The 13,495-nt window shown below is 35.7% G+C and overlaps 1 protein-coding gene across 1 annotated transcript; it reads left to right on the top strand.

Moving 5' to 3' along the window:
- The first annotated feature begins 92 nt into the window (after positions 1-92).
- On the top strand, positions 93-2,385 carry LOC142346266 (F-BAR domain only protein 2-like). The gene is made up of 4 exons (XM_075398780.1): positions 93-106; positions 1,428-1,543; positions 1,825-1,947; positions 2,347-2,385. The coding sequence occupies exons 1-4, from the start codon at positions 93-95 to the stop codon at positions 2,367-2,369; spliced, it is 276 nt and encodes a 91-aa protein (XP_075254895.1). The 3' UTR covers positions 2,370-2,385.
- Positions 2,386-13,495: the final 11,110 nt, after the last annotated feature.

Here is a 13,495-nt window from a genome sequence, read left to right as displayed (position 1 = left end):
ATAAGATGGATCAGTGCTGTTGACCGTTATTGCAGCTCGAATCCCCAACATATTTTCCGATATTATGTAATGAAAGAATTCTGTAATTCAGAATGGGCGCGGTCTGGTAATTTGATTTTTAATTGCTCTCAAACGAAGTTTGTAACAATTATGTTAGTCCTGTGATCTTTTTTAATGCATTTTTTTTGCTTGACCGATTTTTCGTCTGACCCTTCTGACTTTTCGTGCTCACAAAAGGACAAACCCCGGAGGTCAGCTTACTAGATTTCAAATGTAATTCTCCGTAATTTTTGAAATCATGGCGTGATTAGTGGTTCTTAAGATTTTGCCCCCCCCCCCACTTCACCCCTCTCCTACTTGACCCGTCACTACCCCATCTTCACACCCTCCATTCCATATCAACCCCTCCCTCCACCACAACACCCAGCCCTGCACATCGCTCCACCAGTAACACAGCGCGATCGACCCGACCCCGCTTGCGTCCCCTGCACCGTTTGCTCCCGTCTCGACCACCCAATGCACCTTCAATTAAGATAAAACTAGCCTCCCCAAACCAAAGCTAGCTAATTACGACCCCAATTGCTGGACATTCTTGGAGAGCAATGTGCACAACAATTAGTCAGCTTTATTTCTAATAGCCGCGAATCGATAGGAAGGCAATTATTGGTCTTACAGTAGTTTTTAATAGCCGTTCTCATCTTCTCAGCCAGCTATTATTGCGCTCCTATTTTTTTTTACTTCGTCGAACTTTTTTTCGCTTTAGCATTTTGCCGCTTTTTCGACATTTTGCGTGAAATCTTTTTGACTTCTGTAGGCTAGTTTCTCTCTTCTCTCATTATGCTAAAAGTGAATTTGAACATCAGTTGCTCAGCAAAGCAATTCAAAATGAACAGAGTCAGTATAAAAAATTGAAGTCAGAAATCGAAACGGGATAAACCCATAAAGCCCAATTTTAGATGCCTGCTATTTGAACGTCATTCCTATAAGTCTTAGTTACCATCTCTTATGCTTATTGGTGTTGATAGTAGCCCCTGTAGCCTCTCTCTAAGAAACAGAAGTATGTTCAACTACGAAGAGCTATCAAAATAAATCGGACTTAAAAATTTTGTTTGTACAAAAATCTTTTTTTTTTCAATATCTTCTATTCGTTCAATCCCAATAATGCTTATTGGAATCAACGGCGGCTATTTTCCGGCAATCTGCCGGGTACGTTTCTTGTTTGTTCATTGATAAACGATCATTGAAAAGTTTTTTTGATAATGAAAACTTGAAAGCAACGTGCAGGTCGGTTCGATTTAATGCACATTATCGCTCCGTCTTTATGTATATGATTTTCTACCATTTCGATTACGAACGGAATAGTTTTTTTTCATCACCGCACTCTGAAATTTCATCCTTGTATTTGTAATCCATTGTGATTTTTGTAGGAATGAAAGTGGAAAGGTAGTGTGGAAGATTGGAGCAGTGTCTGTCAACAGTGCAGCTAGTGACATGTCTGTCGAATGGTCATCTGCTCCTTCTCACCAAAGCGACTCATCTCAAGGTTAGATTCAGCCAGACAAAGGTCTCTGGTAACCAGGTTGATTGAAATCATATCCGAGTTTTTATATCATGCTTTTTATAACCATACATGGATTACCTCAATTCATTTTTAGAACTTCTTCAATGAATAGCTTTGGGCTAAGTTCGCTATCAAAAAAATGTTGTTAGTAGCGACCATGAAGCATTTTTTGTCAGATAAGCCGAATCTGTAAAACGTAATGATTCACATTGTCCATTTGTATTGGCTCAGGTCAGCGTGACACTGCAAGATTTGTATTTTAGGCGTTTCTTCTGCTGCTGTAGCTGCGCAGTTCTCTCTGGAAGGCCAGCTGCTGTCTGGACTGGAGTTTGACCTAGTCTCCCCTGGATACAGAGTGTCCCTTTACAAACACAAAATTCAAGCGGGTAATACATCTTTAGTCTTACCTCTAGTGTTCTGATCCTTTTTGAGCTCACTCCTTCATTTTTTAATTGTTTTCAAACTTTTCATCTGGCTCTACTTTAAATGGAAACGAGGTTAATTGTGAAAGCTATGCTTTGAACTAATAGATCATAACATTTTTACAAAATATATGCAGTGAGTTTTTTCAAAGTTACACACAGGAAAACTTTCGAGCTTGCAATTTTCGGCTGACTAAAATGGCCCATTACTATGTCGCAAATAACAATAGCGAATATCGAATGTGCCGATTTTAATTTTTTAAAACTTTATGGGCTGGATGTTATGATGATCACCGCCATACGTTGTACCTATTAAATGATTAGTGTGTCGTTTTGTATGACTATTGTTTGTCATTTATTTAGGAAAATACGTTTGTCATTGCTGAGAATATGGACTACTGTCGAGTAACTTTAATTTGCATCTTACGCGCGAGCTGTTTCGAAAGAAACGGAGTCTTAGTCTCAAAGGAGTTCAAACGCGGTGCATGAGCAAACTATATTAGCGCAGTAAATTGAGCGCGTAATTCAAATTTTCAATAAATCAATTTGTAACTGATTTACTAGAGAAAAAGCAGTTGTTTTAAGAAAAATATGTTTGTACCAGTCATATAAAAGTCGTGTAAGTGTATTTGTATATAAATTTTGAATCGTATAACATCACATTATTTAGAGGAGCTATAAATTTTTGAATGTATTTCAAATGGATTCCGTGCCATGTTAGGATTAGTGATCTGAATCAAATTGGCTAGTCTTATAATAATTTTTTCAGTTATAACAAATTTTAAGTTGACCTATGTGTAAATTTGCTGACCTCACATGAAATGTATTTGTAAACGTGAAACTGTAATTAATTCTCACATTGTCTTGACGTTTTGTGGATAAGATGGATCAGTGCTGTTGACCGTTATTGCAGCTCGAATCCCCAACATATTTTCCGATATTATGTAATGAAAGAATTCTGTAATTCAGAATGGGCGCGGTCTGGTAATTTGATTTTTAATTGCTCTCAAACGAAGTTTGTAACAATTATGTTAGTCCTGTGATCTTTTTTAATGCATTTTTTTTTGCTTGACCGATTTTTCGTCTGACCCTTCTGACTTTTCGTGCTCACAAAAGGACAAACCCCGGAGGTCAGCTTACTAGATTTCAAATGTAATTCTCCGTAATTTTTGAAATCATGGCGTGATTAGTGGTTCTTAAGATTTTGCCCCCCCCCCCCACTTCACCCCTCTCCTACTTGACCCGTCACTACCCCATCTTCACACCCTCCATTCCATATCAACCCCTCCCTCCACCACAACACCCAGCCCTGCACATCGCTCCACCAGTAACACAGCGCGATCGACCCGTTCCCGCTTGCGTCCCCTGCACCGTTTGCTCCCGTCTCGACCACCCAATGCACCTTCAATTAAGATAAAACTAGCCTCCCCAAACCAAAGCTAGCTAATTACGACCCCAATTGCTGGACATTCTTGGAGAGCAATGTGCACGACAATTAGTCAGCTTTATTTCTAATAGCCGCGAATCGATAGGAAGGCAATTATTGGTCTTACAGTAGTTTTTAATAGCCGTTCTCATCTTCTCAGCCAGCTATTATTGCGCTCCTATTTTTTTTACTTCGTCGAACTTTTCGTTTTAGCATTTTCCCGCTTTTTCGACATTTTGCGTGAAATCTTTTTGACTTCTGTAGGCTAGTTTCTCTCTTCTCTCATTATGCTAAAAGTGAATTTGAACATCAGTTGCTCAGCAAAGCAATTCAAAATGAACAGAGTCAGTATAAAAAATTGAAGTCAGAAATCGAAACGGGATAAACCCATAAAGCCCAATTTTAGATGCCTGCTATTTGAACGTCATTCCTATAAGTCTTAGTTACCATCTCTTATGCTTATTGGTGTTGATAGTAGCCCCTGTAGCCTCTCTCTAAGAAACAGAAGTATGTTCAACTACGAAGTGCTATCAAAATAAATCGGACTTAAAAATTTTGTTTGTACAAAAATCTTTTTTTTTCAATATCTTCTATTCGTTCAATCCCAATAATGCTTATTGGAATCAACGGCGGCTATTTTCCGGCAATCTGGCGGGTAGGTTTATAATAGTTGCTATAGCTGAAAGGAGCTATTATAAGCCTTCTCTTGTTAATAGCCGCCCTCATCTTCTCAGCTGGCTATTATAGCGCTCCTATTTTTTTTAATTCGTCGAACTTTTACAATTCAATGAATTTGAATTGTATTGGGGCGCTGTCTTTTTACGACTCGAAGAGGAGTATTGGAGAAGTCCTTTTTTAATCAATTTTATTGGAGTGAATTTTGAAGCGGGAAATGAAACGCGTGAAAAAATTTGGAGTGATTTTGAAGCTGAACAAAATTGAAAAGCGGAGCGAAAAGAGAGTGGTTTTTGTTCATACCTCTGTTTTTAAGAGAGCGAGAAATTGATGTGAAAAAATTTCTAAGCGAGCGAAGTTTTTTTGTTGACGTGCGGCTTTTAAGAGCAGTTTTTTGCAATTTTGATGGGTACGAAATTTGATTATGATATCGTATTAGTTTTAGGTTTGTTTTGATAGGAATTGAAGGTTTCAAGTAGTTAATTTGAGTATAATGCTAATTTGGAGGTTTTTGATCAGTTTTGCTGATTTTTAGAAGAAATTTAATGTTTTTTTTGCCTTCTTTTTGTTTTAATGCTTTCAGTGGGATTTGAATAGAAGCTTGTTACTTAAGGAATAAAGGAATATTCAGATACCAATTGACAAAAGTTTTCTTGGTATAAATCTTTTTTGTTCTAAGGCAAAATTACAGAAAAATTAAGAAATTTTAAACTATTTCTTTTTTTGCAGTTTCTTTTTTATCTTAGATAAGTTTTTTACCCTATTATTCCTTGCCCATTGTTTTGCGAGCTTTTCCTTACTCTAATTGAAAATAAACCTTATTCGGCTTTATGTTTCCTTGTACTATTAATAAACCCTCAAAGTTTTTATAGTTTCTTTTTATTCAATTTGTTTTTGAGTGCCGTTTCTATTCTTCCTTTTTTTAATGGCTTTTGTGGAGGTTTAGGTTTCACAATAGTTGTTCTAGTTGTTAAGTCATAATTATGGGCAATTTTAACCTTCGAGTCGTTTCCGGATTTCTTCCGGCTTTGTTTTTTTTAAGATCTGTTCACATATTTTCATTATTTTTGAAGTCAAATTGGAGTAGTGATTTTGGTCACGCCAAAACAGGAAGTGGAGCGAAAATGCGAGTGGTTTTGGTGCTTGCAATGTTTCCGCTCAAAATTTAAAGTAGAGTGAGAAAACGGTGTTTGAACAAAAATTCGCTTTCTCGCTAGTGGTTTTTTGTTCACATGCGGCAATTTCACTTTGATTTTCTGTTTTTTCGATTGTTTGTATCGGATTTTTATCTAAATGGTTTCCCCAATCCATTCTTAGTCCGTTCTAGGCCTAGTTTTTTGTTTAGTCAACGAAAATTTTTGAATTGTACGTCAGGACTTGTCCTGCTGTTTTTTTGTTTCGCTTTACCTCATTTTGCCGCTTTCTCCACATATTGCGTGAAATCTTTTTGACTTCTGTAGGCTAGATTCACTCTTCTCTCATTCTGCTCAAAGTGCTTTTAAACTGCAGATGCTCAGCAAAACAATTCAAAATGAAGAGAGTCAGTATAAAAAAATCAAAGTTAGAAATGGAAAGGGGATAAACCCATAAAGCCCATTTTTAGATGCCCTGTACTTAAATTTGTTCTCATAAGTTTTAGTTATTATATATAATGCTTTTTGATATTGATAATAGACCCTCTAACCTCTCACTGAGAGACAGGAGTATGTTCAACCTCGAAATGACATCAAAATAAATCGCACTTAAAAATTTTTGTACGGAAATCAGTTTTTTTTCATTTTGTTTTCTTTCAGTTTCAATAGGGTTATGGGAATCAACGGCATCTATTTTCCGGTAACCTGCCGGGTATATTTTTTATTATAAGTGGAGTATTGGTGTCCGTTTTTTTATCAGCCGCTCTTCTCAGCAGGCTATTATTGCGCTGCTCCTTTTTTTAAGAATTCAAAAATTGAATTGCATTGGGAGCTCCAGCTCTGCTCACACATAATTATGATTTTTGAAGTCAAACCGTAGAAGTTATTTTGTAGCGCAAAAACTTCTTTGAACAGAGTTTCTGGATTGCAATTATTGTTTACATGCGACAAAATGACTTTGACCTTTGCCAATTTTCAGTTTTTGATCGGATTTTCTAAGTAGTTTTCCCAATCCATTTGTGTCCATTCTCGGAACAGAATTTCGTTTAGTCAACTAAAATTCTTTGATTTATGTAAGAATTTGTCCTATGTTTTTTACTGCGTAGCAAAAATTTGTTTACCTTTACTTCAGTGTGCCGCTTTTTCAACATCTTGCGTAAAATCTTTCTGACTCCTCTAGGCTAGTTTTATTTTCGCTCATTCTGCTCAAAGTGCATTTAAACAGGAGTTTCCCAGCTAAACAATCTTATATGAAATGAGTGATAGAACCGAACAATCTTATATGAACGGAGTGATAAAAAAAAACAAAGACAATGTTAGAAACGGTATAAACCAACTTAAGATGCTTGGTACTACAACTGTGTTTTTATAAGTCTTTGTTACCATCTCTAAAGCCCATGATTTACTCGCCTTATCTAATGTTGATTGGTATTGATTCTAGCTCCTGTATCCTACCATCAAAGAACAGGAGTATGCCTAACTAAGAGATGACTCTAAAAATTGGAATTTAAAACTATTATTGCACAAAAGTCAAATTTAAAATTTTTTCTGTGTTTATTGGCCGTGTATGTTTTAGAAATGGAAGTACTATGTCAAAGCCGCAATGTGAGCTAATAGCGAAAGTGCGTTGAATTACTAAGTTTTTCGTTTGCTGCGTTGAATCAATTCTTTTTGGACTTAAATAGATTTTCCGAGTGAATGGTGCCAAGAACCAGCCAATTTTAGTCAAAATGCAAGGCATCTGGCTAGTTTTTGCTTTCCTTTTGGTTTTTTGTTGAACTTGTTTTTAGGTTTCGCTGCAGTGATAAATAACCCTCGACATTTGATATTGCAGCGTTGCCAAACATCTTCAATACTTTTTTAAGTTGTTTGGCATTCCAAAATTTTTCTGCATTTATGGATCTCTACTGAGTTGCTTGCATTCACTAAAAATGGTAGTCTTGTATTTAAGTCATGCCTTGCCTTCCTTTTATTGACGTGCAATTGTTTTCAAAAGAACTTATTTATTGTTTATTTATTCAGTTATTGTTTATAAAAATTGTATACCCGCTCATACAATTGTGGCCGTTTTTTTTTCAAAAAAAAAGGTTTCTTTCGATTTTAGATATACTCTATTGGAATGAGCTGATTTGAACAGCTTGAGGGATTTAACACTCAATTTATTGGTAATTCGCTATTTTTTTCTTTGGGTAATTGAAATTGATTTTAAGTTATATAGTTCAAGGTAGCAATATATTTTATTGAAAAAGATTTTTTAGCAAGTATTTTGTTTTCTGATTTTGGTGCATGTTTCTTTGGCTCAATTGACTTGGTGACCAGGCAACGCCTAAGAAATGATATTAAATCTTTTTCTAATTTAATTTATCTTTACAATTTCAAAAGCACGAAGATAATTTTTTTAATTTCTCAAAATATTTATAACCATAGTTATCACTCCTGTTATTAGAAACTTCTGTTGCTAGTCAGTATACGTACGAGTTGGTTACAACAGTTTTTTTGTTCTTTGCGTTTATGCGTTTATGGAGTATCAAGTATCAGGATTTTGAGTATTGCTACCTTTCTGATTGCTTATTTTTGGAAACATTCAGGCAAGCTGAAAAAAAGATACAGTTCTCAGCTGGAATGCTGCAGTGAACAAAAATTTCTTCCCCACTCTCAGACTGATTTTCATTACTATATTTTGACGGATTAATGTTAAATGTGGAAGCTTTATCCTAAAAGAAATTTATAATTTTTAGACAACGTTGTATCAATTTGAGAAATCATTTTTTCCCCTTTTTTTCCGGTTCATTTCCAATAGATATTTTGAGACTACAATTCAAAGAAGCCATTGCTGCTAGTTCCTGGCAGTATTATGCAGGTGTTATTTATTTCTTCGCCCTCCTTGAGTTTTGTGACGACTACATGATCTCAAAACAACAAGGCAACGAGCAAAATTTTTGATGACTTGTTTTATCCGCTGATGAATTTGTGCGAGTGACGTCACTGCAATCTGTATTGGTGAGTAGGTCGCGTGAATAAATTTTGAGCACACATGGCTTCACTCCCTCAATAAATTTACTTCTGCTTAAACTAGAGTTTTCATTGCCCCACAAGAATTTGGAGCAATTGTTTTTACTGGTGCTGTCTTTCTGAATTTGGAGCAATTCTTTCTGAATTTTTGCTTGACTGATTTCTGTCCAATATTTTTGACGTCTCATCCTAAGAACACGATAAACAAGTGATGCTCGGAGGGCATTAGGTGGCCGAGCAGCTCTCTTAGAGTCTTACGCGTAGTAGTCTCTAAATACACGGTTAACCAAAATGATTTTGAGGAGACAATTTCAGGGTGTAAAGCAAGGTTCCGGGGAACTTTCTGAAGAATAGTCATCCGCCTTCATTTTTGAGACTTAGATATTTTGATGATTTAGTTTTCAGTGCTGCTGCGTCCCATGGTCGGCCGTAACATAACTCAGCGCGCTCGACCCCCGCCACCCCCGCGCGCCCCCCTCCCCCATGACACCCCCTTTATCCCTTCAATTAAGCTAAAGTCAGCCGCCGTAAACCATAACTAGCTACTGCCGAAGCCAACTTGTCAATCTTTCCGATTGAAATCTTTTTCGTCTATCTTTAATTGATAGAATTTATTGATAGTCTAACTTTTTTGATATGCTAGAGCAATTTCTGCTTGGTTGGTTTTTCTCATGTCCGTTAGATGGGATGGCGCTGGGGCGTGTAAGCCTCGGTGTGCAATTATGTTTGTTCCAAAGTTCTTTAGTTGGTTACGAAGTTCTTTATCTATGGCAACAACAAGATTGTTTTTTGTTGTTTTTCACTTGCTATATTAAATATCCAGTCATTAATGTTCAAAAAATTGACTTTAGTAACTAGTTTCTTAAAGGAGTTTTGAGGATCCAAGTAAAAGTTTTTTTTCAAACGACAATAAAAAAGTATTATTATTTGCGCAACAAATATATCACTACTTGATCTCACTTATTAGCAATTTTTGGCAAAACAACGAGCCTATTGAAACTGAGTGGAATTCATTCTGTTTCCAAAGTGGGAAGTGTTGATGAATCCCCTGAAATCTTTTTTAAAAGAAAGCAGAAGGAGCTGGTTCAGACCCTAATCCTTGAGAACAAATCCTATAGACTTGAATGCAGATTTTATTTTTGGGCAACATCGCTTTTTTCATTTCACGTGGTTTGTGACTCCGCCAGCTCCCATGCCTGCATTTGCAAAATGGAACCACAGTTTTTGATGTTGAGCAGAACCGTAAAAAAATTTCTAAGACAAATAAAAGTGTTTTTGTATTACTAAATCTGTTAACTCCTTCAAATAACTTGAAAGTTCTACTAAAGTTTTAGATCTTGATGGGATAATTAAGTGACGTCAACTTACTATTAAGCTTCAAAATTAAACAGAAGTTTTGCTGTGGTCTGTTTTTTTCTGTTAGGTTTTTTTTTGTTCTAAGAGCATTTAAAGATCGATTTATTGAAATGATAACATGAAAGAGTTCCTGGGAATTTTCAAACTGATTAATTAGGATCTAGAATGCTAGAATAAATCATAAATTTTTTCCATTTGTCGATGTTGATAAGCCTGTGAAATGCATTTCAGCTTGAAAATATTTGATTAACAGCTTTTTACAGTAGAAAAGCGTGAGCAAGAAATTCATTTCCTTCTTAGCTTTAAATTTCATTATCATACATTATTTCCAATCATATAGGGTAAATAATACAGTTTCTGGTTAATTAAATAAATGCTACTTAATTTTATCGCTAACCTGATAAAATACACTGCTTATCCGGAAGACAATACTAATTCTACAAAGATCTGTTTATTGATGGCTAATTCTTTATACTTTTTTAAATCGACTAAAGGCAGCACACTTTTTTGTTCTTTACAAGATACCCTCTTTTATTAGCTTATACCCTCTTATTCAAAGCCTGTTTTAAAAGCAATTTGTTGTTCGTTACTGTTTCATAAGATGTAATGAAAAATTTCCGCTTTTGTTTCGCTTTTGATGATCCTAATAGGACTGATACAAAAACCATTTCTCAAATTTTTCGTTAAAATTATAGGAGAATTCTGTACATGCATTCTTCGAAAATTTCAATCTCATTATCATGTTTTTATTCAGTAGTCATATTCTGTTTAGTAATAGGCATTAAAAAGTTCTAAATTTTTCCAGTGTAAATATTTTCCCTCTTTTAAGACCAGGCTTGATGTTAGCAATGCCTGAGTTAATTAAACAATTACAAAGTTACTTGTATAGCACAGAAAAACCAGACATATCCCTATAAATTATCGAAAATGAAAAAAACATTTTCAACTAAAAACTGAAAAAAAGTTTCAGTTTTTGTATTTGTTAAAAATCGCGTTCAGTTTAAAACAAGCAAATTGTTTGCATCGCAGCTTGCCTTCATATTCAAGTTTTTGATCGTCAGAATTGAAAAAATTGAATTTCGTACACTATCTTGTTCGCATCATATTGAGGTTCTCCTACATTTACGACCAAGCGGACAAAGTCTACAATACCATATAAAGACAATCTTCAAAAACTGAGCGCGATGCAGCTCTCGGATTTTCAAAACCGATCATGGAGTCCAATTGCTTACGTTGGAGTCCGACTATAGTGAAGCACACCTAGTATTTTGTGTCTGTCTTACGTTTGAAACCGACGATGCGGAAAATATTGTCTTCCTTGATCGTTTTTTAAATGTGAAGATTACAACATTTTTTTGGTCCCGTTTCACGTAATATACCTTTTAAAAGCCAAATTTGTTGAAAGCAGTTACAATGCGAGAATTGTAGACAAAATGTTTAAAAACCAAAACAAAATTAGCTAAATCCTTGATGCTATTTTTGGTGAACGTATGAATGCGTAAATTGGCAACTAATCCCCTCAAATTGAGCAAATCGCGTCACCAAGTTTCGCGCAGATTTTCACCTTTCATTTGCTCTACGCGCGAATACAAAAGTCAATAAGTGAATCAGTGAATTTAATCATATTTGAACTCATTCAATTGATTTTTTAGTTTTTAGTGCCTACAAAAGTGATTAGCAACAACCTTGCATTGTGGATTGGTAACTTACAATTTTTCGGCAACCCGGATGACGAGGGTACTGAACGGTGCGATGAATTAATAACGAATGCACTGAGGAGGGGGGGCAACGAACGTACTGATGGGTGTTAAATAAAGTACTGAGGGTGATGAACTACACCCACCCAACACTGTTCCAGTAAAATCTTTTTTCTGTAAAGCTATGTTAATCTTTCTATAATTATTGTCGTTTTTCCTAATACTCTTCCCGAGCTGAAACACGTAATATTTAATTTAAACTCAATGACAACAGGTTACAAAGTCAAATTACAAGTGTGCTGAAAGCTATTGGACGAGCCAACAAATTTTGGTTCCTGCAAAACGCATTACTCCGATAAAGAGTCTTTACAAAATTTAAAATAATAGATAGAACGAAACATCAAAATTAGATTAGCCACATTTCCAAACATTTTGTGCAGCTTATGTTAATGATTGTACTACAAATTAAGCGTAAACGTGAGCATACAGATAAACGTAACCAAAAAAAGCAACAAAATCAATCAGAAACCTTTTTTTGATCACCTGTTATTAGAATTTTTCGGAGCAGACTTCGTCCGGATTTCAGCAGCTTTGAGTTTCCTCACACGACTGTCAATCTTTCAACGTGGGTGTTCTCCTAGCTTTGGCTTTGGCTATCTCAAATCGTTCAATAGCAGCTTCGGTGGTCTCTGTCTCGCCACTTATAAGTTAGACCTCCGTCGAAACTGCGAACTCATCAATATCTTTGGACAAAGTGTCAAGGTTGGAAGACACTTCATCCCAAGATGGAGTTTTGATTTCATTTTGACCAGCCAGCTGAAATAATGGAACATTCAATAATAGAAAGAGATTTTTCCGGAAAAATCCCTCTCCTCCATTTTTTTTTCAAATTGTAAAATCATATGAGCTTTTAAATATTTTCTGAGCAGCTTCAGTCAATTCGATTAAACACCAGTCAGTGGATTTAACAAGTATGGCTTTCTAAAGCCATCTTTCTTTAATTTATATCAAATTTAAAATACAGAAAACTTTTTCCTTCAGACAAATCCCTTACGCCTTCATTCACCTCCAATCTATATATAATACTTTATGCTTATTGAAATTTCTACTTCTAATAATAGCAGGATGAGAGAAGCCTCGCACTTGAAACGGAAGACTTTGAAGACTACCCCTTTTTAACCAAGTGTTGCGTCGTTGACGCCTGCACAGAGTCTTCAAGTGTGAGGATTGCCCGGTTTGATGCAGTCAGGTTACAGAAAGATGGTACAAAATGGGAAGTAAGAAAACGTAGGGAAACTTGCAGGTCCAAAAAAAAAATCAAAAAGATTTTGAAAAAGAGATGAACCTAGCAAGAAATGGCTACTTTTAAATTAGAGGGAAGTTTAATCAACTTTTAAATAACTACCGTTTTTCTGGCGCTGTCAAAGTTTATCAATGCTATCTTACTTCATTTTTGTTCTTGTTTATCACTTTTGTATGATATAGTTTGTCTGTCTATTCATTCATTTCCGACTTCATAAAATCCCTCGGTAATTTAAGTGCACAAAAATCCCTCAGGACAATAATTTCATAAAAATTCATCAATAAGGACAAAAGTATTTGCGTTCATAAAGAAAACAAAAGCCCCACAGTTGAAAAAAAACTCAGTTTGTGAGTTTACCAGGAGTCACTTTAGAAAACTGTGCGCTCCATTTGAGATTGTCTCTCGAAAATGGCGTTGGTTTGCTTGTAAATGGGGTCTGTTGTGGTGTCCACTGGAATGGGGTGTCTGCTGAAACAGGATCGAGATATATAAATCATTTTAACTTTAATCCGCGGGATTTTAATACAAAGATATTAAAAAAGCGGAACTTTGTGTCTTCAAAGCTAAGGAAGATAGATACTGTAAACAAGTGGAACCTGCCGGCATTAAAGTGCCAATTTATTGATTTTGAAGCTGCGGAAACTGGTTGCTGTGAAAAAGTGGAAGACACCGACTTCAAAACTGTGGAAAAAAGGGACGAATTCAAGATTGTAAATCAATAAATTTGTCCTCATTTTACATACACTAAACACCAGCATTTGAGCGTGTCTCCGTTTTTCGCAATCGCTTATTTTCCTGATCTTTATACAGTATGCGGAAAACAGCGACCAACCATGCTGACTGTATATACTCATTACGACGTGGATTTAGTTTTGTAATTCACTATGGTTGTCGTCGATTCTGAACACTT

Source organism: Convolutriloba macropyga, chromosome 9 (genome assembly GCF_964194025.1).
Source record: "Convolutriloba macropyga chromosome 9, txConMacr16.3, whole genome shotgun sequence".
Lineage (NCBI taxonomy): Eukaryota > Metazoa > Xenacoelomorpha > Acoela > Convolutidae > Convolutriloba > Convolutriloba macropyga.
The sequence above is the reverse complement of the archived record's forward strand: the minus strand, read 5'-3'. Positions and strand labels throughout refer to the sequence as shown.